This window comes from Staurois parvus, unplaced genomic scaffold (genome assembly GCF_062004578.1).
Source record: "Staurois parvus isolate SC_StPar_1 unplaced genomic scaffold, SC_StPar_1.0 ptg000746l, whole genome shotgun sequence".
Classification (NCBI taxonomy): Eukaryota; Metazoa; Chordata; class Amphibia; order Anura; family Ranidae; genus Staurois; species Staurois parvus.
The window spans coordinates 5,625,682-5,648,770 of NW_028318542.1; the positions used below are offsets into that span (position 1 = coordinate 5,625,682).

Sequence of the window (23,089 nt, forward strand, 5' to 3'; positions counted from 1 at the left end):
TACTGCTTTGTTTTAGACGTGCACATCCTGCAATCCCACACTGACTCACAACACAATATGTACAGCTGCTCTATTTTGGAACTCAATGTTAGCATCGACATCTTTTGGAGTTCTGACCTCTTTATCTTATGTGGCTTCACTTATTTTTTTATAACACATAAGTGACCTTCACTCTTCTGTACCAGGCTAATCACCTAAAACATCTAATGTATCCCATTCTGTAAGACAGCAGATATACTAGAATATATCAAACACCCTAAAATCATATTAAAATTATAGTAAAATGTTACTTTTTTTTTTTTTTTAAAGAGTTAGTGCCTAAACAGGGCATGAAAAATAAATGGCCAATATATTTTTTGTGCTGCTAACACTACCATCCCACTCACTGATACAATTGCTCTTACCACTACCTTTTCTATGCTACAACTATTACCACTACCTTTTTAGGTTTACCTCACCCACTACCCTTTCTATGCAGCAGCTACACCAGCTAATTCCACACCTTACCTCTGCCCTTGCTATGCTAATACTATTCCTACTCTTCCTATTGCATTGTAACACCAAATGTTCCAACCAATAGTACAGTTTTACTACACATTACACTATAATATATATTTTATTACATTACAGTGCTGCTACTGCCACTTTACCACTAATCTTACTAGGTTTTTACTTCTACCCCTAATCTATTGATAAGATCAGAAATTTATATTGTTTTACTTGAAATCCCCCCCAAAAAAAAAAAAATAAAAAATTATCAGACAATGCAGGCAGAAAATGTAGCATTAGCACCCTCTGTTGGTTACTGCATGCCTTTAAAAGTAATGCAGCAAACCTCCAGCAGGCAGTGATTTGCCATCGACCACAACAATCAATCCAAAGTCAGCATAGTGCTAAATAAAAGTATTGGTTTGATCAGGCACAATAGAGCTCATTGGATTTTATTTGAAGATTGGATGAAATTTATTTTGAATAAATGAACTGAGCAAAGTACAAGGGTTACAAAACAGGATACACATTTTTCTTCATCCACTATGACCGTTTCACAGAGCCTGGATATGGACATTTGATATAGACAGCTGCTTGAATACAGGATTCTTCATTTAATGGTATGGGCCATGACCTGGAAGCCTTGCACGGCCAAGTAGGAGATTCGCAATATGGGAAAGCGGACTGGAAATGAGAAAGACTTTCCGTCAGATAGTTTTATGGTGATCTTGTCTTGCTCAAACTTGAAGCAAACCTGTAAAAAGAGAGGCAGCACAGTGTCAGCTTGCTGGACTATAAAAAGTCAGAATGTTGGCCATATAGAATTTTTGCTGCAATTTATGGTTTGCTGGTAAAGTCTAAGATGATATGCGCATGTCGCTTATCTTATGTATTCTTTATGTGTTGTAGAAAACTGTTAATGGAAAAGTAAAAAATTGGAAGCATGTGCTTCTGCTCTGTGTGACAGGGTCTCTAGGCAGTATCTGTTACACAGAACAATGGCTGGAGTTCTCAGGAGATCAATAGCTGTTGGCCACTCAAGTCCTAGTATACCAACCAGCCTCACCCAGGGCTCCACAGAACTCTAGGCTAGACATTTGTGGTTCATTTCATTCCGAAATGAAATTTAGACTAATTTTTCATTATTTGAATCTGAATTTTTAAAATACAATAGTAATGAATCAGAAAAAAAAAAAAAAAAAAAAAAAAAAAAACTTAGCCAAAATTAAAATTGAATAAAAAAATATAAGTAAAACAAAATATAGAACAAAGTTAAAAAAAAAAAATTAGAACAGAATAGAAAATTTAATTCTAATTTTCTTCAAAATTAGAAAGATTATATTCTAATAGAAAAAATAGAATATAACTGTTTTTGGGTCCCAACACCACTTGGCAGGGCCAGCTTTATGACACCAATGATCTTTCTCTGCATGCAAGAGTGGCATTTGGATCACCAGTGGCATTCTTACTACTGGTCACCAATGAATAGATTTTAGGTGTTCCCAAAGACCTGAAAATTTAAAAGGTTTCCTCTAGGGCAAAAAAAGGAGAAAGGCTGTTGTATGCCATGCCAGCTGCATAGGGCCTACACTACATGCCTAAAAAGGTGAGAACTGTGCAGGAGTGCGGTGACTGGACTGTGCATTGAGCCTCTGGAATGTGACAGAATCCTATGGAGAAGGCCTTAACATTTGATGTGTATAACAATGGGAATGTTATGCCTCAGTTGTTTTCAATAATACTGTCTGTCCATTATCTGCAGATCACCATGAACAAACCATATCTGCAAAATATCCAATTCTTGCACCTTTCTATAATGACGCAATCCCAGAACCCCCAATACACATCTGTCCTGAGAAGGGCCCCATTTGCCATTGTCCCAGCCAGGGCTCCACTCATGTGCATCCTTAACAAGGGTCCCATCTACCATGATTGACTTGGGGTAAAATAAGAATACAAATTACTCTGGGTCAGTCCTCTTGTTCTGCCCCATATTTGTTACTAAAGCAAAATGTATTTATTTTTTAAACACTAGGTCATGCTGACCTGCTCTGCGCAGTGATACTGCAGTGCACCCCCAACCCTCTAGCTCCTTGGCGACACTCCTGGTTCCTTTGTGTGCCTAGAGCAAGCCGTTTGCTGTGGAGGCACAGTGTCTGCTTGCTCCCTAGCTGTGAGTCTATGGAGCCACACCAAAGATTTACATAGCGGGACTTAGTGGGCCCCCCCACCCCTCACTTCCTACTCACTGCATTTGATTGCTAGCAGCAGGAGCCAATGGGTCCTGCTGCTGCTCAAATGCTGTGTAAAAAGAGGGGAGAAGGGATGCAGCTGTGCACAGTGCTGGATCTATTCTCCCCCCTTTTCCTTTTCACACGGGGGGCAGAAATTAATTTTTTTGCCTTAATGCAAGGAAAACATTTAGGCAATAAACATTTTTTAGCTTCATCACCAAGCCCTTCCCCCAGAGATTAATTTAGATGAACAGCATTCATCAGCAGTAATATCCATTTCCCATATTCCTCCCCCTAGTACACACATTGGACCCTTCCTTGTATCCCTTTCCCAGCACTCACATTGATCCTTTCCCTGTATTCCACCCTGGAACCCATATTGGTATAACCTCTGTATCCTTTCCTCCATCACACACACTGGTCCCTCCATAAAAGTTGGAGCATTGTGCTGAAGAGCTTCAGTTCCTGGCCAGCCCCCCCACCATATTGGATTTCCTGATCCCTATTCCCTCTCATCTTACAAGCATAAGATTTTCAATAACACAAGCATACACAAAATAGAAATGACAGTTCAGACAACCAGTGATCTGACCAACAGCAACCATTCTTTCGGCAGTACATCATCATAGCACACAATGGCAGCATGATGCAATCCATTGGATCTTTCTAAATGGAAAGATCTCATCTTTCATGGAAAGAGCAATCATTATAGCGAAGACACACTAAGCCATCGCTGACCGCTTTCTGCATCTTTCAGAGATTGATATCATGTGTCCAATATGAGCAGTGTTGCCACTTTACCCGATCCAACATTGGTCCTGCCCCTCCCAGCTTAGACGTACCTTGATGTCTGTGCCATCCTCAAAGGGGAAGAAGCTTTCCCTCTTCTCTGCTCCCCAGACGCTGTCCCGCTTAGAGTTCAAGATGATCTTTTTCTTGTCTCCATCGGCATCAAATCGAGGATTAAAGTGTAGCACTAAATTCTTCTCATCTATTCCCATGCTTATGGAAAACCTAGCAAGACAAACAGCAATTCTGCTCAGAGATAGTACTTCAGTCATTCACCAGTGGTACTCCCATGAGTCTCAGAGCCATTTCTGCCACCTTTAATGATAATTCATAAAAACAAATCATACACAAGGTATATCAGCTAATATTTTTGCAGTCTTAAAAACCAACAGTTTGCTTCAAAAACCTTTAGACAAAAAATGAGGTCCTGGTAAGATCACATCCATATAAAAAAAAAAAATGGCCAAAATGATCCCGGATAAGAATATGCTATATAATTTGCATATCCATAACAAGCAGTAAGATTTAACCAGTTGCTGTTTACCCTACAGCAGGGTCACTGCTACAGTGTGGACCCCCTGCGAACACACACACACACACACACACACACACACACTTCCAAGCCAGAGGTGCACGTGTGCCTGCCTGTACTGTGATTTGGTACAGCACTGATCAGTCACCAGATCCAGACCAATGATTCTTGTCCTGGACCTGCTGATTGGTTGGACAAAATTCATCCTGTGCCTGCATTTACAGATCACAGGAAATGATGCAATCTTCTCCCCTGGAGCCCTTTATTTCCAGATAAGAGAACATCTGAGTAAAAGCAGCACAAACATAGCTAGGTTACATTCAACCCCTGATCGCCCCCAGTTAACCCTTTCACTACCATGTCACCAGTGTACAGAATTGTTTTACTGATCACTATTAGTGTCAGGGATGACATCAGATTGTCTGACACTACATTACCACCACATTTAACCCTTTGATTGCCAGGAACACTCAAGACACTATAAAACTTCCATTGCAAGTATAGTGGGAATGAACTTTGATCAGATCACAACTATACCAGCATCCACATTATAGCACCCCCAAAACCAGTATTAGCAGGATCAGCCCTGACACCTGCCAGCACCTGCATTTATCCCCTCCGCTCCCTCCCCCAGCAAGCGCAGTGTCAGTAGATCACTAGCACTTCATACATTACATGCCAAACTGCAGTGTAGCAGGAGCAGGCATTTTGTAGCGGTTCAAGCAGTGCCCACAGCCAGGTGCTCTTTCTTCACAGTTGCACTAGGTACCTATAAAATTTAGTGGCCAAAATGTTTAAAGACAGGTACTCTAGTGAAAGAGGCCTACATGATTCCACGTATATCGGATGAGAGCGAAGGGGAAGCCTCACTGACAGAATCAGGCTTAGAATATGAACCTGTACAGAGCAACGGCACCCTGACAGATAGCTCAGATGAAGAGGTCCCTGCTAAGGTCAGGCGTACCCAACCCCATGCCCAGGTTGCTGAGGTGTTAGAATTGCATGATTCTCTAATGAGTGCTAGTGTTGCTCTACTTTTTGGTGAACCACCAGGAGCCTAGTACATCCTGGTCTTTTACACACCAGACCTGCAGTATCACTTGGTGACGTGGCAAGTCCCACAAGTGCAGTACAAGCTGGTGTGGTGGCTAGAACAAGTAGTGTCCCACAGCCACCAAGAATTCAAACAGGCCTGTAGACCCCATAGGGTCTTTACAGATGTGCCTGCAAATCCTGATTGGCAGCCCACAAGTTCTGTGGCAACTGTACTTCTCCCATTCATAGACCAACCTAGAATGGTGGAAAGAGCCATTTTATCTAGTCCCGTTGATTTTTTGGAGCAGTTTTTCGGGGAAGATCTGTATGGAATGATCGCAGACCAAAGCAATTTATATGCAAAAATTTATTGCCACCATCTTTAATTTAAACCTTACTAAACAATTTCCATGGAAACCTATTACGGTTTGCAAGTTTAGAATTTTTTGAGGCCTAACCCTCAACATGGTTATTGCTAAAAAGAATGAGTCACGGTCAGATTGGTCCATAGACCCAATTCATCATATATCCATGTTCTCTGCTGACATGGCCAGGCATAGATATGAGAATATATTAATTAGGAATTTGAAGGGTAATATGCAGTCGTCCTCGGGGTGACCTTGAATATGATGGGCTCCACAAAATTCGGCCCCTCAAAATCACTTTAACCAGAAATTTGCTGATGTATATATATGTGACGGGAGCGACTTTTGGGGGGGGACCCCTGTATCATCTCCCCAAATCATTATGTTTAACCCACCCTGTGCCTGTTAACGGTTACAGGGTGTGTATGTGAATGTCTGAGTCCTGTGTATAGTGTGTTCCTTTGTCTAGGCCACATGGCTGTCCATTGTCTGTTTGCCATGTGCTCCCCCCCAAGGTGCTGTGTCTTCCTGTCCAGCCAACTATTATGGGATGTATTGTTTGTGTATTGGTGTGGGGGTTGGTCAATGTCCTTTGCCACATGGTTGCATCCCATTGTTCTGTGTCTGGTTGGATGGGGAGGGGTGATGAGGTGTTTCCTGCCTATACTGTAGCCCTTCCCACTGAGAGGGTGGGCTGATGATGTATTTCCTGTTCCTGGTTGTGTTTCCCCGCCCTCTGTATAAAACATGTTTGTGTAAAATAAAGGTAGTTGGCTTCCTGTTTTAGTAAGAGCTGGGTATTGTCTATTTTCCTGAGGGATTTCAAGGGTGTGGTCCATGGATGGTGTTCGGACAGGGGAAGTTGTGCTATAACGGAAAAACTCAGTGCGGTCTGGGTTCCGGTTCCGTTACAATATACACCCCAACAAAATATCTGCATTGATGAGTCACTCATTAATTTTCCCGGCTGCCTCGCATTCAAAACAGTTTCAACCCAGCAAGTGTGCCAGATCTGGGGTCAAGATGTATAAAGCTCTGTGAGGGCAACAGGCTATACATGTAATTTTGGATTTAGAAGGGAAAATAGTCACATGGAGCCCCCTGGATGCCCAATCTATATGGGGAGCAGTGGCATGGTAGTGGGACTTGTTCTAGTATCACCTTTCCTTATGAGGTACCACTTCTATGTGGACAATTTTTATACAAGCATGCCACTATTTAGACATATTTTTGATCTTGGAATTGGCTCATGTGGCACTGTGTGACCCAGTCATCAGGGCTTCCCCAATGGTTTGTAAATACCCAGCTTGGAAAGAGGGAGAAAGCCTGCTTGAGAATTAATGAATTGCTCATAGTGAAGTTGACAGACAAACGTGATGTTTTTGGGCAGTCTTCCATTCACACAGACTACAGTACAGTGTTGAGAAGCCCCTCTGTGTCCACAACTATAACCTTACCATGAGAGGGGTGGACTTAAATGACCAGATGATGAAACTGTACTTGGTTTCCTGTATTACTGAATTAGATGCCATGCCTGCTTTTTTGTCCCTCCTGTCCTTTCCAACCGGTTTTCTGCCTCAAGGATTGCTTTCATCGCTGCCACACACTAGGAGTATTAGAATAGGGTATAGCACAGCACAGTTTGGAGTACACATCTGGAAAGTTTATTTGTAACTTTAAAGAAAAAAAAAAACTAACATGACAGCTTGAGGTGGATCCCTCTTATGCTTCAGAATAGATCTCTTTTTTTGGCAGATATTTCTTCATCCACATCAATCGGTGTGAATGGAGGAATCGGTTAGGCTTTTTGTTCAGCCCATGGACTGAATGAAAACATTTCAGGTATGCCCAACATTAGAAGTGGGTGGATGCAGGGTGGTATATTCTAATGGTGGGCATTCCACGCACTTTATAGATAATATATATCCCTCCCAACAAGGACCAGTGACAATACTGGTACATCACTATACTTTTGAGTCATTATACCAGGATTATGCCAACGTCAATAGACCCCAGATTTCTCAGAAAAGAGTGCCTGTAACTGCCTATTATCACAGGTGATCTTTACATTCCTTGTGATAAGGGGTAGGTTTGCACTATTCTGGCATTTCAGGGCCTCCAAAACTGATAGGTAGTTTGGAAGTGTAGAGGAAATAAAGCCCTTTAAAAGCCTGAAGGTGCTTATTGGATTTTGGAGACACTATTCTGGGGTATTATTCCATATATACCCAATGGCATGTGTAAGCAATACATCATTTAACTTTGTGTGTGGGGGGGGGGTTAAAAAAAAAAAAAAAAAAAGAACCAGGACTTACTGTTTACAGCCATTTGGAATGAAGCCCATCACCTCCACACTCTGACCAGATTTGAGGATGAAGTTATTAAAGGCAAGAGTCTGTATGGGAGAAAAGGAGATAATTATTACATGGTATTATGGAGAGGTGGGATGAATATCACACCTCTGATTACAGTAAATGCAACCATGAGAGGTCTCTTCTGTTTATATACAGACTATATTTGGGATCTTTTATGGGTCCCAGCACTCTGTCAGGTCCTTGGCGTGGCACAGTGGACTTTTATATTTTCCTTTATTGTTCATGTTCTGTATGTCAGCTGTCCAGAACTTAATGCAAGTTAGAGTCCTAGCGCCAGGCACCTAGACAATGCCTGACCAGCACAAGGCTTGTCCATTGTTAAGGTTTAGTAATTATGTACTTGGTGCATACAGTATGAATTGAATTCAGGTCTCCATGTATGTTTGTCACCATGTGTACATCAAATATCCAAACTGTCTGGGGTATCCACTCTACCCCCCTTTGCCACTCCCAGCTTCCATCCTGCATGGAAAGAGTGAGCCCTGATTAACACTGATGCAGTGTGGAAATTGCAGTGTTTTCAGTGTGAATTCTGCACCACATCAGAATTGCACCCCATTCATACCTATGTGATCCGATTCTAGTGGGGACCCAAAAAAAGTCCTGCACGTTTTTGGTGCAGGTGCGAATAGAGCCATACAAAGTGTATGGCACCAATCGCATGTGATATACCGCACATATCTGAACCCAGGCTTAATGATCCGGCACAATTGATAGATCCACATGCCACATCTCAGGATAGTACCATTATATTTGTATAACCACACTGACTGCACAACAAAATGATTGATAAAAAAATAAATACAATCTATATCTATAATCTAAAAAGATATGAGGAAGACCTGGAAATAATGAGCCACCAAAAGCAATTGTAGAAGCAAGGAGTGTGAGCCATACTAGAATATACCAAATGCTAAAAACACCCAGGAAGGTAGGTCCAAGTCTGTACCAGGATAGCAAAATACATGCATCACACCCTAAATCTGAATAGCTAGTAGGAAACCCAGCAACACTATACCCACCAGTACCCACACAGCAACAATATACCATACACTGCCCACACCACACAGAACCATACCACCTACTGCCCACACCCTCTAGAACTATACTAACCACCACTGCCCACACCCAGCACCACTATACCAATCACCAGTGCCCACACCCACCACTGCCTACAAAACCCAATTTTCTTAGCTTTTGCAGCATCATCTTATGCTCCTACCCACATCATCTGCCATCCTGCTTTCTTATCAGAGAACTTGTGAACAGCTGCACTTCTATAGTACTTCATATATAAGAGGTATGCTGGTGGTGGAACCAGTAGAGCGATCACCCCACCCATTGCTCTCTGGACTGAGAATTGTTCCAGAACCGCTTATTACAAAGAATGAATGAAATGTGGATACTGTGTGACTGAGCACGAGTCGTCCATCATCCCTCTGCTGGGATGTCACCACTGACCACAAACAGCAAAAGGAGCAAGAGATGACTTATCTTCAAAGTCATTTCTACAACATAAAGGGGTTGAATTACTGGAGAGTGCAAAATCTGGTGCAGCTGTGCATGGTAGCCAGCTTCTAACTTCAGCTTGTTCAATTAACCAGTTGCCAACTATTGCACACTGCATAATGGAGAGGGGGGGGGTGAACTAGAACACCCTGCATAATGGAAACGGAGGGGGGGATGGACTATTACACCCTGTATAAAGGAGAGGGGGGGGGTGGACTATTACACCCTGTATATAGACAGAAGAGACACCTCATGGTTGCAGCTACTCTAATCAGACAAAATTTGGGATTTTTTTTGTGGGTCACAGCACTTTGTCAGATCCTTTGTGTAGCAGAGTAATGCCTTAATGTATATAATAATTATATATATATATATTCACTGCCCACACCAAGCAACACTACACCCACCACTGCCTACATATATACACTGCCTACCCATTTGCTCAGCTTTCACAGCAGCCATTCCTACTCACTTCATCTGCCATCTTGCTTCCTTATCAGAGAACTTGTGAACAGCTATACTTCTGCTTCTTCATATATATGAGGTCTGCTGAGGGTGGAACCAGTTGGGAATGAAGGATCACCCCGCCCAGTGTTCCCTGGACTGAGGATTGTTCCAGAACCTCTCATCACAGAGAATGAATGAAATGTGGATACAGTGTGACTGAGCATGGGTCGTCTATCGTCCCTTTGCTGGGATGTCACCACTGACCACAAACAGCAAAGGGGCAAAAGGTGATTTATCCTCAAATTCATTTCTACAACATAAAGGGGTTGATTTACTAGAGAGTGCAAATCTGGTGCAGCTGTGCATGGTAGCCAATCAGCTTCTAACTTCAGCTTCTTCAAGTAAGCATTGGTATAAAAAAAACAAAAAAAAAACTGGAAGCTGATTGGTTTCTATGCAAAGCTGTCCCAGACTGTGTTCTCCAGTTGAGTCTAGGTTCACACCTATGCAGGTTGCGTTTGATGCATTTCTGCATTATTTTTTCTGTGTTTGCAGCATTTTTTATGCATTTTCTTTTTTGTTGCTATGCAGATTGTAAAAGCAAAACTCATCAAAAACAAGGCAAAAACACATCAAAAACTCAGCAAAAATGCAATGCATGCTTTTCTGCAGCATTCCCAAGTCTATAGAACCAAAAACATTTTGCATTAAAAAAAAAGTCCCTGACCCTTTCCAAAAAACGCACTGGGTGAAAATGTGGAGATGTGAACCTGCCCCATTGGAAATCATGTTAAATGGACTGTAATGCGTTTCTGCAATACGCTGCAGAAAACACTTAGTTGTGAACCTAGAGTAAATCAACCACAAAGTAACAATTTACATTACTTGTAACACACTACATCACATGAAACCCCTGACATCACATAAGACACATGACATCATATGGGACCCCTAACATCACATTAGACTCATTTAGGGTTGCCACCTCATCCCTTTAAAACTGAACACATATTAATGACACAGGTTCTGAGGCTGATTTATTGCAGATAAGGCAATCAGCGAGTTTAATTACCACCTTAATCAGCCACAGAACCTGTGTCATTAATATGTATTTGCTTTTAAAGGGATGAGGTGGCAATCCTAGATGCATTACATCACGTGAGACGCATGACATCATATGAGACACAAAAGAAACATGACCCTTTAATATATTTGTATTTGGTTTAGATTTATTAACACTGTGGAGTGAATGCACTGTTGGGTGGCAGCTGCTTTCCTGTTTGACTTATTTCACTGATTTATTTATTTATAGTTGTTTTTATAGAGTACTAAAAATGCAGGTTTTTTTCTATTTTTATTTTGACCCTTTAGATGAATACCACAGGCGATTACATCTCAGTAACCCCGAGGTGTTTTCTCCCATACCCCATCTCTCCTGGGCTCCACCAAACACTGTTGTGAGCACAAGCCCCACCCAGTGCAGTACTAAAAGGGGGACTTCACTAACAGGGCAGCTAGCACCTAATTACAATTTTCCCTTATAGTGGTACTGCGGTGGGCATTTGGACACTAAGGGGAACTGACATCCTAGTAACACCAATACAGTGATCAGGGTTTAAAAAAAAAAAAAAAAAAAAAGCACTGCACTGTAAGCACACTGCTCTGGATGGCTCTTCTCAGCCATCCATAGCAGTGTGCCCAACCGACAGGGAGGAGGGCTGTTGGTAAACAATGCAGCCCTCCTCCCTGTCGGTGATCACCGAACGATGGTGGGTAATCACTAACCGGGATCCGGTTACTGACACTCAGGGCCCCGCTCATGCCCTACCCGGAAAATTCAGAATGACATATATACACATGTGATCCTGCACACAGTGCAGCCCTGTAGGAGTATATCTACTATACGGTGGTCGTTAACTGGTTAATATGAGGTTGAGCTGGTAAGAAAACTGGTATATCCTGTGATAGTGGGACACAACTTTCCCAGATTCTGGAAGAAGGAGGCCAGACATGTAGAACAGACCAACATTTCAAGGGCATTATTGTAAATATCCCAGATGATGATGTATGCAGTATTGAGTATGATGAAGCGTCTGCTTCCCCAACCTAAAGTGAAAAGATTGCTAGTGCATTATTGTCACTCAGGTGTTACAATCACCTATGGCCATAGGTGGCACCTAAGCATGTAGACTGCCACTATAAACATTTGTGAAAGAATAGGTCACTCTCAGGAGCTCAGTGAATTCAAGTGTGGTACCAGGATAGGTTGCCACCTGTGAAATAAGTCCATCTGTGAAATTTCCTTGCTACTAAATATTCCACAGTCAACTGTTAGTGGTATTATAAACGGAATAGAAGCATTTCAGCAACAAAAAAAATGGCAAAGCAGGGTCAGTGCATGCTGAAGTGCACAGTATGCAGATGTTGCCAACTGTTTGCAGAGTCAATAGCTAAAGACCTCCAAAATTCATGTGGCCTCCAGATTAGTACAACAGTGCATAGCTAGCTTCATGGAATGGGATTCCATGGCCGAGCTGCATCCAAGCCTTACATCGCCAAGTGCAAAACATCAGACTCCGTGGTGTAAAGCGCGCCACCACTGGACTCTAGAGCAGTGGAGATGTGTTCTCTGGAGTGACAAATCACACTTCTCTTTTTGACAATCTGATAGACATGTCTGGGTTTGGCGCTTGCTAGGAAAACCGTACTTGCCTGACTGCATTCTGCCAAATGTAAAGTTTGGTGAAGGGGGGATTATGGTGTCCCACCTGCCAGATAACCACCCTAGGATCACATTTTCACAGCTTCATGGGTCCCATACCACTTGAACTTCAGTTTGAACCTAGAATAATGAATTTGGTAGGCCCATTGGTAAAAATCCAACTGATGTTACCAACACATATTGCTGATCCTTAATTATGCCACACAATGCCCTGAATTATACCTTAATTTCACAAGTTTACTAGAACTGGTTTAGATTTCATATTAGGTAGTTGAGCACATCATTCTATCATCCTCAGATGGACGGCCTGGTTGAACACATCAACAAACCCTAAAAAAGTCATGCCTAAGTGGATGGTATAAAACAAAATGACAAAGATTGGGAGTGCCATATTGCCAGCATTCCTGTTTGCCATACACAAGGTGCTTCAGGCCTCACACAGGGTTTCCACCCTTTGAATTGGTGTATGAATGGATGACCCTGGGAATGGATTGACCTAGTGAAACAAGAATAGGAGAGTGAGACAACCCCTCAAGCATGTTCTTTACCACTAATCTTACTAGGTATTTACTTCTACCCTAATCTATTGATAAGATCAGAAATATTTATATTGTTTTACTTGAAATAAAAAAAAAAAATCAGACAATGCAGGCAGAAAATGTAGCATTAGTACCCTCTGTTAAAAGTAATGTAGCAAACCTCAAGCAGGAAGGCACCATCCAGCAGGCAGTGATTTGCCATCAACCACAGCAATCAATCCAAAGTCAGCTTAGCGCCAAATAAAATTATTGGTTTGATCAGACACAATAGAGTTTATTGGATTTTATTTGAAGATTGGATGAAATTTATTTTGAATAGATGAACTGAGCAAAGTACAGTGTATGGCTACATAAGTAGCAAGGATGCAGACTGGAGGGAAGGGGTTACAAAACAGGATAAACCTTTTTCTTCATCCACTATGGCCATTTCACAGAGCCTGGATATGGACATATGATATAGACAGCTGCTTGACTACAGGATTCTTCATTTAATCGTATGGCCCATGAGCCGGAAGCCTCGCACGGCCAAGTATGAGATTTGCGTTATGGGAAAGCGGACTGGAAATGAGAAAGATGTTCCGTCAGATAATTGTATGGTGATCTTGTCTTTCTCAAATTTGAAGCAAACCTGTAAGAAAAGAGGCAGCACAGTGTCAGCTTGCTGGACTATAGAAAAAAGTCAGAGTGTTGGCCATAGAGAAAGATTTTACCAGCAAACCATACATTTCAGCAAAAATAATTCTATAAGATGATATGCGCATGTATCTTATCTTATGTATTATTTATGTGTTGTAGAAAATTGTTAGTTGAAAGTAAAAAATGTAAAGGATGTGTGTAACGGAACCGAAACCCGACCACTCTTGGGTATCTTCTGTTATACTGCAGCTTCCCTGTCCGAACACAAAATCCACGGACCACACCCTGGAAATCCCTCAGGAATAGACAGCACCCAGCTCTTCTTAAAACAGGAAGCCAACTCTTTTATTTCTACACAAAACACAAGTTATATACACAGGGAGGGGAAACACAATCAGGAACAGGAAACACATCATCAGCCCGTCCCATCAGTGGGAAGGGCTACAGTATAGGCAGGAAACACATCATCACCCCTCCCCATCCAACCAAGACACAGAACAATGGGATAGCACTTGGCAAGGACAATAGACAGCCATGTGGCCGAGACAAAGGAATAACCACATGGCGGTACAATAGGCAACCACATGGCAGGGACAAAGGACCACACACCAATACACAATACTCGGACATTCACACCCTGTACCCCTAAACAGGCAGAGGGTGGGATAAACATAATGGGGGTAACAGAAGCTGACACAGAGGTCCCCCCACCCCCAAAAGTCATTCCCGTCACATAGTGCTTCTGCGCAGCAATGTTTTAGTGACAGGGTCTCTAGACAATATCTGTTACACAGAACAATGGCTGGAGCTCTCAGGAGATCGATAGCTGTTGGCCAGTCGAATCCTGGTATGCCAATCAGCCTCACCCAGGCAAGACATGTGCAGTCCATTTTATTCCAAAATGAAATTCAGACTAATTTTTCATCATTTTAAAATTCATATCCGAATTTCCAAATTACAATAGTAATGAATCAGAAATTACAGAACTTAGCCAAAATTAAAAAATGAAATTGAATTAAAAAATAGAATAGAGTAAAACAAAATATAGGAAAGTTTAAAAAAAAACAGAATACAAAAATTGATTCTAATTTATTTTCTTCAAAATTTGAAAGATGATTATATTCTAATAGAAAAAAATAGAATATAACTATGTTAAATGTGAAATTCAGATTTCAAAAAGAATAAAATTTGATTCAACATTTCCAAATTTGGTCGAAATGAAAAACACATTTTTAAGAGAAATGTAACAGATCAAAACCATTTCTTCATTATACACATGTCTACCCTAGGGTTCCTTGAGCTGTGGCTGATTAACCTCCCATTTGAGGGTCCCTGCTGTTTTTGGGTCCCAACACAACTTGGCAGGGCCAGCTTTATGACACCAATGATCTTTCGCTGCATGCAAGAGTGGCAGTTGGACCACCAGTGGCATTCTTACTACTAGCCACCAATTAATTGATTTTAGAAGGTGTTCCCAAAGACATGAAAATTTATAAGGGTTCCTCTAGGGCAAAAAGGAGGAGAAAGGCTGTTGTATACCATGCCAGCTGCGCAGGAGTGCCGTGACTGGACTGTGCATTAAGTCTCTGAAATTTGACAGAATCTTAGGCAGTAGGGCTTAACATTTGATGTGTGTATAACTATGGGATTGTTATGCCTCTCAGTTGTTATTTTCAATAATACTGTCTTTGTCCATTATCTGCAGATCACCATGAACATACTATATCTGCAAAATATCCAATTCTTGCACCTTTCTGTACTTAAGCAATCCCAGGGTCCCATATACACATCTCTCCTGACAAGGACCCCAATTGCCATCGTCCCAGCCACAGCTCCAATTCATGTGTGTCCTTGACAGGGGTCCCATCTACCATGACTGATTTGGGGTAAAATGAGAATACAAATTATTCTGGGTCAGTTATTTCTTGTTCTACCCCATATCTGTTACTAAAGTCAAACTTTTTTTTTTTAAACACCAGGTCATACTGACCTGCTCTGTGCAGTGATACTGCAGAGCACTCCCAACCCTCTTTGGTTCCTTGGCGACACTACTGGTTCCTTTGTGTGCCCAGAGCAAGTCATTTGCTATAGAGGCACACAGTGTATTCTCGTTCCCAAGCTGTGAGTCTATGGAGCCACACTCCATAGACTTCCACAGCGGGACTTAGTGCGCCCCCCTCCTCCCTACATTTGATTGATAGCATCAAGAGCCAATGGGTCCTGCTGCTGCTCAAGTACTGTGTAAAAAGAAAGATAAGGGAAGGGATGCAGCTGTGAACAGTGCTGGTTATATTCTCCCCTCTTTTCCCTTCCACACAGAGGGGGTAGAGAAGTGAATTTTGTTTACCTTAATGCAAGGAAAGCATGTAGGCAATAAAGGTTTTTTTGGCTTTATCACCAAGCCCTCCCCCCCCCAGAGATTAATTTAGATGAACAGAGCACTCATCAGCAGTAATATCCATTTCCCGTATTCCTCTCCCTAGTACACACATTGGACCCTTCCTTGTATCCCTTTCCCAGCACTCACATTGATCCTTTCCCTGTATTCCACCCTGGAACCCATATTGGTATAACCTCTGTATCCTTTCCTCCATCACACACACTGGTCCCTCCATAAAAGTTGTAACATTATGCTGATGAGCTTCAGTTCCTGGCCAGCCCTCCCACCATATTGGATTTCCTGATCCTTATTCCCTCTTATCTTACAAGCATAAGATTTTCAATAACTCAAGCATACACAAAATAGAAATGACAGTTCTGACAACCAGTGATCTGACCAACAGTAACCATTTGCTGGGCAGTATATCATAGCATACAATGGCAGTATGATGCAATCCATTGGATCTTTCTAAATGGAAGGATCTCATCTTTCATGGAATGAGCAACCATTATAGCGAATACATGCAGACACATTAAGCCATCGCTGACCGCTTGCTGCATCTTTCGGAGATTGATATCATGTGTCCAATATGAGCAGTGTTGTCACTTTACCCCATCCAACATTGGTCCTGCCCTCCCAACTTAGACGTACCTTGATGTCTGACCCGTCCTCAAAGGGGAAGAAGCTTTCCCTCTTCTCTGCTCCCCAGACGCTGTCCTGCTTAGAGTTCAAGATGATCTTTTGCTTGTCTCCATTTGCATCAAATCGAGGATTAAAGTGTAGCACTAAATTCTTCTGATCTATTCCCATGTTTATGGAAAACCTAGCAAGACAAACAGCAATTTTGCTCAGATATAGTACTTCAGTAATTCACCAGTGGTACTCCCATGAGTCTCAGTGCTATTTCTGCAACCTTTAATGATAATTCATAAAAACAAATCATACACAAGGTATATCAGCTAATATTTTTGGAGACTTAAAACAAACAGTTTGCTTCAAAAACCTTTAGACAAAAATGAGGTCCTGGTAATATCTCATCCACATCAAAAAATGCCCAAAATGATCCTGATATGGATATATGTTATATGATTTGCATATCCATAACACGCAGTAAGATTTAACCAGTTGCTGTTTACCCTACAGCAGTTTTACTGCTACAGTGTGGACTCCCTGCGAACACGCACACACGTTTCCGAGCCAGAGGTGCACATGTGCCTGCCTGTACTGTGATTTGGTAAAGCACTGATCAGTCACCAGATCCAGACCAATGATTTTTGTCCTGGACCTGCTGATTGGTTGAACAAAATTCATTGTGTGCCTGCATTTACAGATCACAGGAAATGATGCAATCTTCTCCCCTGGAGTCCTTTATTTCCAGAGAGAAGAGAACATCTAAGTAAAAGCAGCAGAAACATAGCTAGGTTACATTCAACCCCTGATCGCCCCCAGTTAACCCTTTCACTACCATGTCACCTGTAAACAGAATTGTTTTGTTTTACTAATCAATGTATTAATGTCATGGAGGACTTCAGATCGCATCAGATTGCCTGACACTACATTACCACCACATTTAACCCTTTGATTGTCAGGAACACTCAATATACTATAAAACTTCCATTGCTAGTATAGTGTGAATGATCTTTGATCAGATCACAACTATACCAGCATCTACAATATAACATCTCCAAAAACACAGCGTTAGCAGGATCGGCCCTGACACCTGCCAGCACCTGTGTTTAGCCCCTCCGCTCCCTCCCCCCAGCAAGTGTAGTATCAGTAGATCACTGTCACTATATACATTACATGCAAAACTGCAGATTAGCAGGAGTAGGCATTTTGTAGGGGTTCAAGCAGTCACAACAGCCAGGTGCTCTTTCCCCCACAGTTGCACTAGGTACCTATAAATTTAAGGGCCAAAATGTTCAAAGACAGGTACTCTAGTGAATGAGGTCTACAAGATTCTGAGTATGTCGGATGAGAGCGAAGGGGAAGCCTCACTGACAGAATCAGGCTTAGAATATGAACCTGTACAGAGCAACGGCACCCTGACAGATAACTCAGATGATGAAGAGGTCCCTGCTAAGGTCAGGCATACCCAACCCCATGCCCGGGTTGCTGAGGGGTTAGAATTGCATGATGATTCTCATAAGAGTGCTAGTGCTGCTCTACTTTTTGGTGAACCACCAGCAGCCTAGTACATCCTGGTCTTTTACACACCAGACCTGCAGTATCACTTGGTGACGTGGCAAGTCCCACAAGTTCAGTACAAGCTGGTCTGGTGGCAAGAACACGTAGTGTCCCAAAGCCACCAAGAATTCAAACAGGCCTGTAGAGCCCATAGTGTCCTTACAGATGTGCCTGCAAATCCTGATTGGCAGCCCACAAGTTCTGTGGCACCTGTACTTCTCCCATTCACTGCCCAACCCAGAATTCAGATGGAAAGACAGCAATTTTATCTAGTCCCGTTGATTTTTTGGAGCAGTTTTTTAGGGAAGATCTGTATGGAATGATTGCAGACCAAAGCAATTTATATGCACAATGTATTGCCACCAACTCGAATTCAAAATTTTCTAGACAATTTCCATGGAAACCTATTACGGTTTGCAAGTTTAGAATTTTTTGTGGCCTAACCCTCAACATGGGTATTACTAAAAAGAATGAGTCACAGTCATATTGGTCCATAGACCCAATTCATCATATACACATGTTCTCTGCTGCTACGGCCAGGCCTAGATATGAGAATATGTGAATTAGAAATTTCAATGGCCATACACAGTCATCCTCGGGTTGACCCTGAATATGATAGGCTCCACAAAATTCGGCCCCTCAAAGTCACCTTACCCAGAAATTTGCTGATGTATATATGCCCCAACAAAATCTGCATTGATGAGTCCCTCATTAATTTTCCTGGCCGCCTTGAATTCAAAACAGTTTCTCCCCAGCAAGCATGCCAGATCTGGGGTAAAGATGTATAAAGCTCTGTCAGGGCAACAGGCTATACATGTAGGTTTTGAATTTACAAGGGAAAATAGTCATGTGGAGCCCCCTGGATGCCCAATCTATATGGGGAGCAGTGGCATGATAGTGGGACTTGTTATAGTGTCACCTTTTTCCTTATGGGGTACCAATTCTATGTGGGCAATTTGTATACAAGCATGCCACTATTTACACACATTTTTGATCTTGGAATTGGCTCATGTGGTACTGTGTGACCCAGTCGTCAGGGCTTCCCCAATGGTTTGTAAATACCCAACTTGGAAAGAAGTTTGCTTGAGAAATAATTAATTTCTTGTAGTGAAGTGGACAGACAAACGTGATGTTTTTGTGCAGTCTTCAATTCACACAGACTACAGTCCAAATTTGCACAGCAACTGGTGTTGAGAAGCCCCTCTGTGTCCACAACTATAACCTTAACATGGGAGGGGTGGACTTAAATGACCAGATGATGAAACTGTACTTGGTTTCCTGTATTCCTGAATTAGATGCAACACCTGCTTTTTTGTCCCTCCTGTCCTTTCCAACCTGTTTTCTGCCACAAGGATTGCTTTCGTCGATGCCACACATTAGTGGAGTATTAGAATAGGGTATAGCACAGCACAGTTTAGAGTACACATCTGGAAATGTTATTTGTAACTTTAAAAAAAAACTGTAAGAACATGATGGCCTGAGGTGGATCCCTCCTATGCTTCAGGATATATTTCTCTTTTTTTGGCAGAGATTTCTTCATCCACATCAATCAGTGTGAATGGAGGAATCTGTTAGGCTTTTTTGTTCAGCTCATGGGCTGAATGAAAAAATTTCAGGTATGCCCAATATTAGAAGTGGGTGGATGCAGGGTGGTATATTCTAATGGTGGGCATACCACACGCTTTCTGGATAATATATATCCCTCCAAACAAGGACCAGTGGCAATACTGGTACATCGCTATATTTTTGAGTCATTATACCAGGATTATGCCAGAGTCAATAGACCCCAGATTTCTCAGAAAAGAGTGCCTGTCACTGCCTATTACCATCACAGGTGATATTTACATTCCCTGTGATAACAAGGGGTAGGTTTGTACTATTCTGGCATTTCAAGGCCTCCAAAACAGATAGGTAGTCAGGAAGTCTAGAGGAAATAAAGCCCTTTAAAAGGTGCTTATTGGATTTTGGGGACACTATTTTGGGGTGTTATTCCACATATACCCAACGGCATGTGTAAGCAATACATCATTTAACTTTGTGGGGGGGGGGGATTTAAAAAAAGGGGGGAGGAGGGGTGATAGAAAAGAGAAAAGGGGGGAGTGGATAAGGGATAGCGTTACATTTCGCCACAGTGCCTGCAGCTATACAGGTTAGTAGGGTCCAGGAAGAGAAAAGAATGTATGTTAGTTGTCCCATTTCATGTGATGGCTTTTAAGTCAGGCAAGTTTTATCCAGTTTGACATTTTCCAACAATGTCAAAGCACAAATGTTTGAGCAAAACAATCTCATGTCAGGTATGTGAACCACACATGCCAAATTCCCAGTGAGGAGGGGTCAGTAGGATGTACTGTTCACAGAGCACACTTCTACTTTTGGAAAAAATTAATGGATATGGGCTCTTCACAAAGTTGCCACAATTTTTTAACTCCCATAAAGTGCAAACCTTTTTGAACACCCCTCATACACAGAGCAGACTTATATGTATAATTAATAGCCGAGGCTAGAACCATGACTTACTGTTTACAACCTGTTGGAATGAAGCCCGTCATCTCCACAGACTGACCAGATCTGAGGAAGAAGTCATTCAAGGCAAGAGTCTGTATGGGAGAAAATAAGATAATTATTACACACTGTATAATGGAGAGGTGGGATGAATATCACACCTCTTTGAGTACAGTAACTGCAACCATGAGAAATCTCTTCTGTCTATATACAGACTATATTTGGGAACTTTTATGGGTCCCAGCACTCTGTCAAGTCCTTGGCGTGCGAGAGTGGAATATTATATTTTCCTTTATTGTTCATGTTCTGTATGCCAGCTGTCAAGACCTTTATGCAAGTTATAGTCCTAATTCCAGGCAGCTAGACAATGCCTGACCAGCACAAGGCTTGCCCAGTGTTCAGGTTTAGTAATTATGTACTTGGTGCATACAGTATGAATTGAATTCAGGTCATCATGTTTGTTTGTCACCATGTGTACATCAAATATCTGAACTGCCTGGGGTATACACTCTAACCCCTTCTCCACCCTCAGCTTCCATCCTGCATGGAAAGAGTGAGCCCTGGTTAACACTGATGCAGTGTGGAATTTGCAGTGTTTTTAGTGCGATGCACTGCATCAGAATTGCACCCCGTTCATGCGAACCTCTGCGGTTGTGTATGTTAAAAACACCCCAAAATCAGTCTGCAAAACGCAGTGCAATGTGCAGAATCGGATCACATGGATGTGAATACCTATGCGATCAGATTCTAGTGGGGATCCAAAAAAAGGGTCCTGCATGTTTTTGGTGCGGGTGTGAATAGAGCCATACAAAATGTATGACTCCAATCGCATGTGATATACACATATGTGAACCCAGGCTTAATGATCTGGCACAATGGATAGATCCACATGCCACATCTCAGGATAGGACCATTATATTTGTATAACCACACTGACTGCACAGCAAAATGATTGATTAAAATTTTATATATATATATATATATATATATATATATATATATATATATATCACACATCTAAAAAGATATGAGGGAGACCTGGAAATAATGAGCCACCTAAAGCAATTGTAGAAGCGATGAGTGTCTGAGCCATACTAGAATATGCCAAATACTAAAAACACCCAGGAAGGCAGGCCCGGCTCTGTGCCAGGATAGCAAAATACATGCATCACACCCTAAATAATATTAATAACTGGTAGGACACCCAGCAACACTATACCCACCAGTACTCACACTCAGCAACATTATACCATACACTGACCACACAGAACCATACCACCTACTGCCCACACCCAGCACCACAACACCAACCACCACTGCCCACACCCAGCACCACAACACCAACCACCACTGCCCACACCCAGCACCACTACACCCACCACTGTCTACAAAACCCATTTTCTTAGCTTTTGCAGCATCAACTGATGCTCCTACTCACTTCATCTGCCATCCTGCTTCCTTATCAGAGAACTTGTGAACAGCTGCACTTCAACTTCTTCATATATAAGAGGTATGCTGGTGGTGGAACCAGTCGAGCGATCACCCCGCCCATTGCTCCCTCCACTGAGAATTGTTCCAGAACTGCTTGTTACAAAGAATGAATGAAATGTGGATACAGTGTGACTGAGCATGAGTCGTCCATCGTCCCTCTGCTGGGATGTCACCACTGACCACAAACAGCAAAGAGGCAAGAGATGACTTATCCTCAAAGTCATTTCTACAATATAAAAGAGTTGATTTACTGGAGAGTGCAAAATTACTGGATCATTGCCCTGATGATTGCTACCCAGCAGTGCTGCCCACCTGTGCCCAGCAGGGCCACCCACCTGTGCCCAGTAGTGCTACCTACCTGTGCCCAGCAGTGCCACCCACCAGTGCCCAGCAGTGCAGCCCAGCAGTGCCACCCATCAGTGCTGCCCAGCAGTCCCCTCAGTCAGTGCCGTCTATCAGTGCCCATCATTGTTGCATATCAGTGCCACCTCATCAGTGCCACCTCATCAGTGCCCATCAGTGCCGCCTATCAGTGCAGCCTCATCAACACATCAGTGAAGGAGAAAAATTACCTGTTTGCAAATTTTTATAATAGAAACAAAGAAAAACTTTTTTTTTTGCTCTTTTTTTTGTTTATAGCACCCAGCGGCAAGTATGTGCAACCAAAAGAAAGCTCTATTTATGTGAAAAAAGATAAACATTTTATATGGGTACAGTGTTGTATGACTGTTGTCATACAAAGTGCGACAGCGCTGAAAACTGATAATTGGCCTGGGCACGAAGGGGGTATAAGTGCCTGGTAGGCAAGTGGTCAAGCATTGATAAAAAAAACCCTGAAAACTGATTGGTTTCTATGC

The 23,089-nt window shown here is 42.2% G+C and overlaps 1 protein-coding gene across 1 annotated transcript; it reads right to left on the reverse strand.

The window, feature by feature from the left end:
- Positions 1-925: 925 nt before the first annotated feature.
- Positions 926-22,240, reverse strand: LOC149445156 (galectin-1-like). The gene is made up of 6 exons (XM_089654221.1): positions 22,180-22,240; positions 20,757-20,836; positions 16,704-16,875; positions 7,760-7,839; positions 3,566-3,737; positions 926-1,243 (listed from the first exon to the last, which is right to left on the reverse strand). Exons 1-6 carry the CDS (start codon positions 22,189-22,191, stop codon positions 1,100-1,102), a joined length of 660 nt encoding a protein of 219 aa, XP_089510347.1. The 5' UTR covers positions 22,192-22,240; the 3' UTR covers positions 926-1,099.
- Positions 22,241-23,089: the final 849 nt, after the last annotated feature.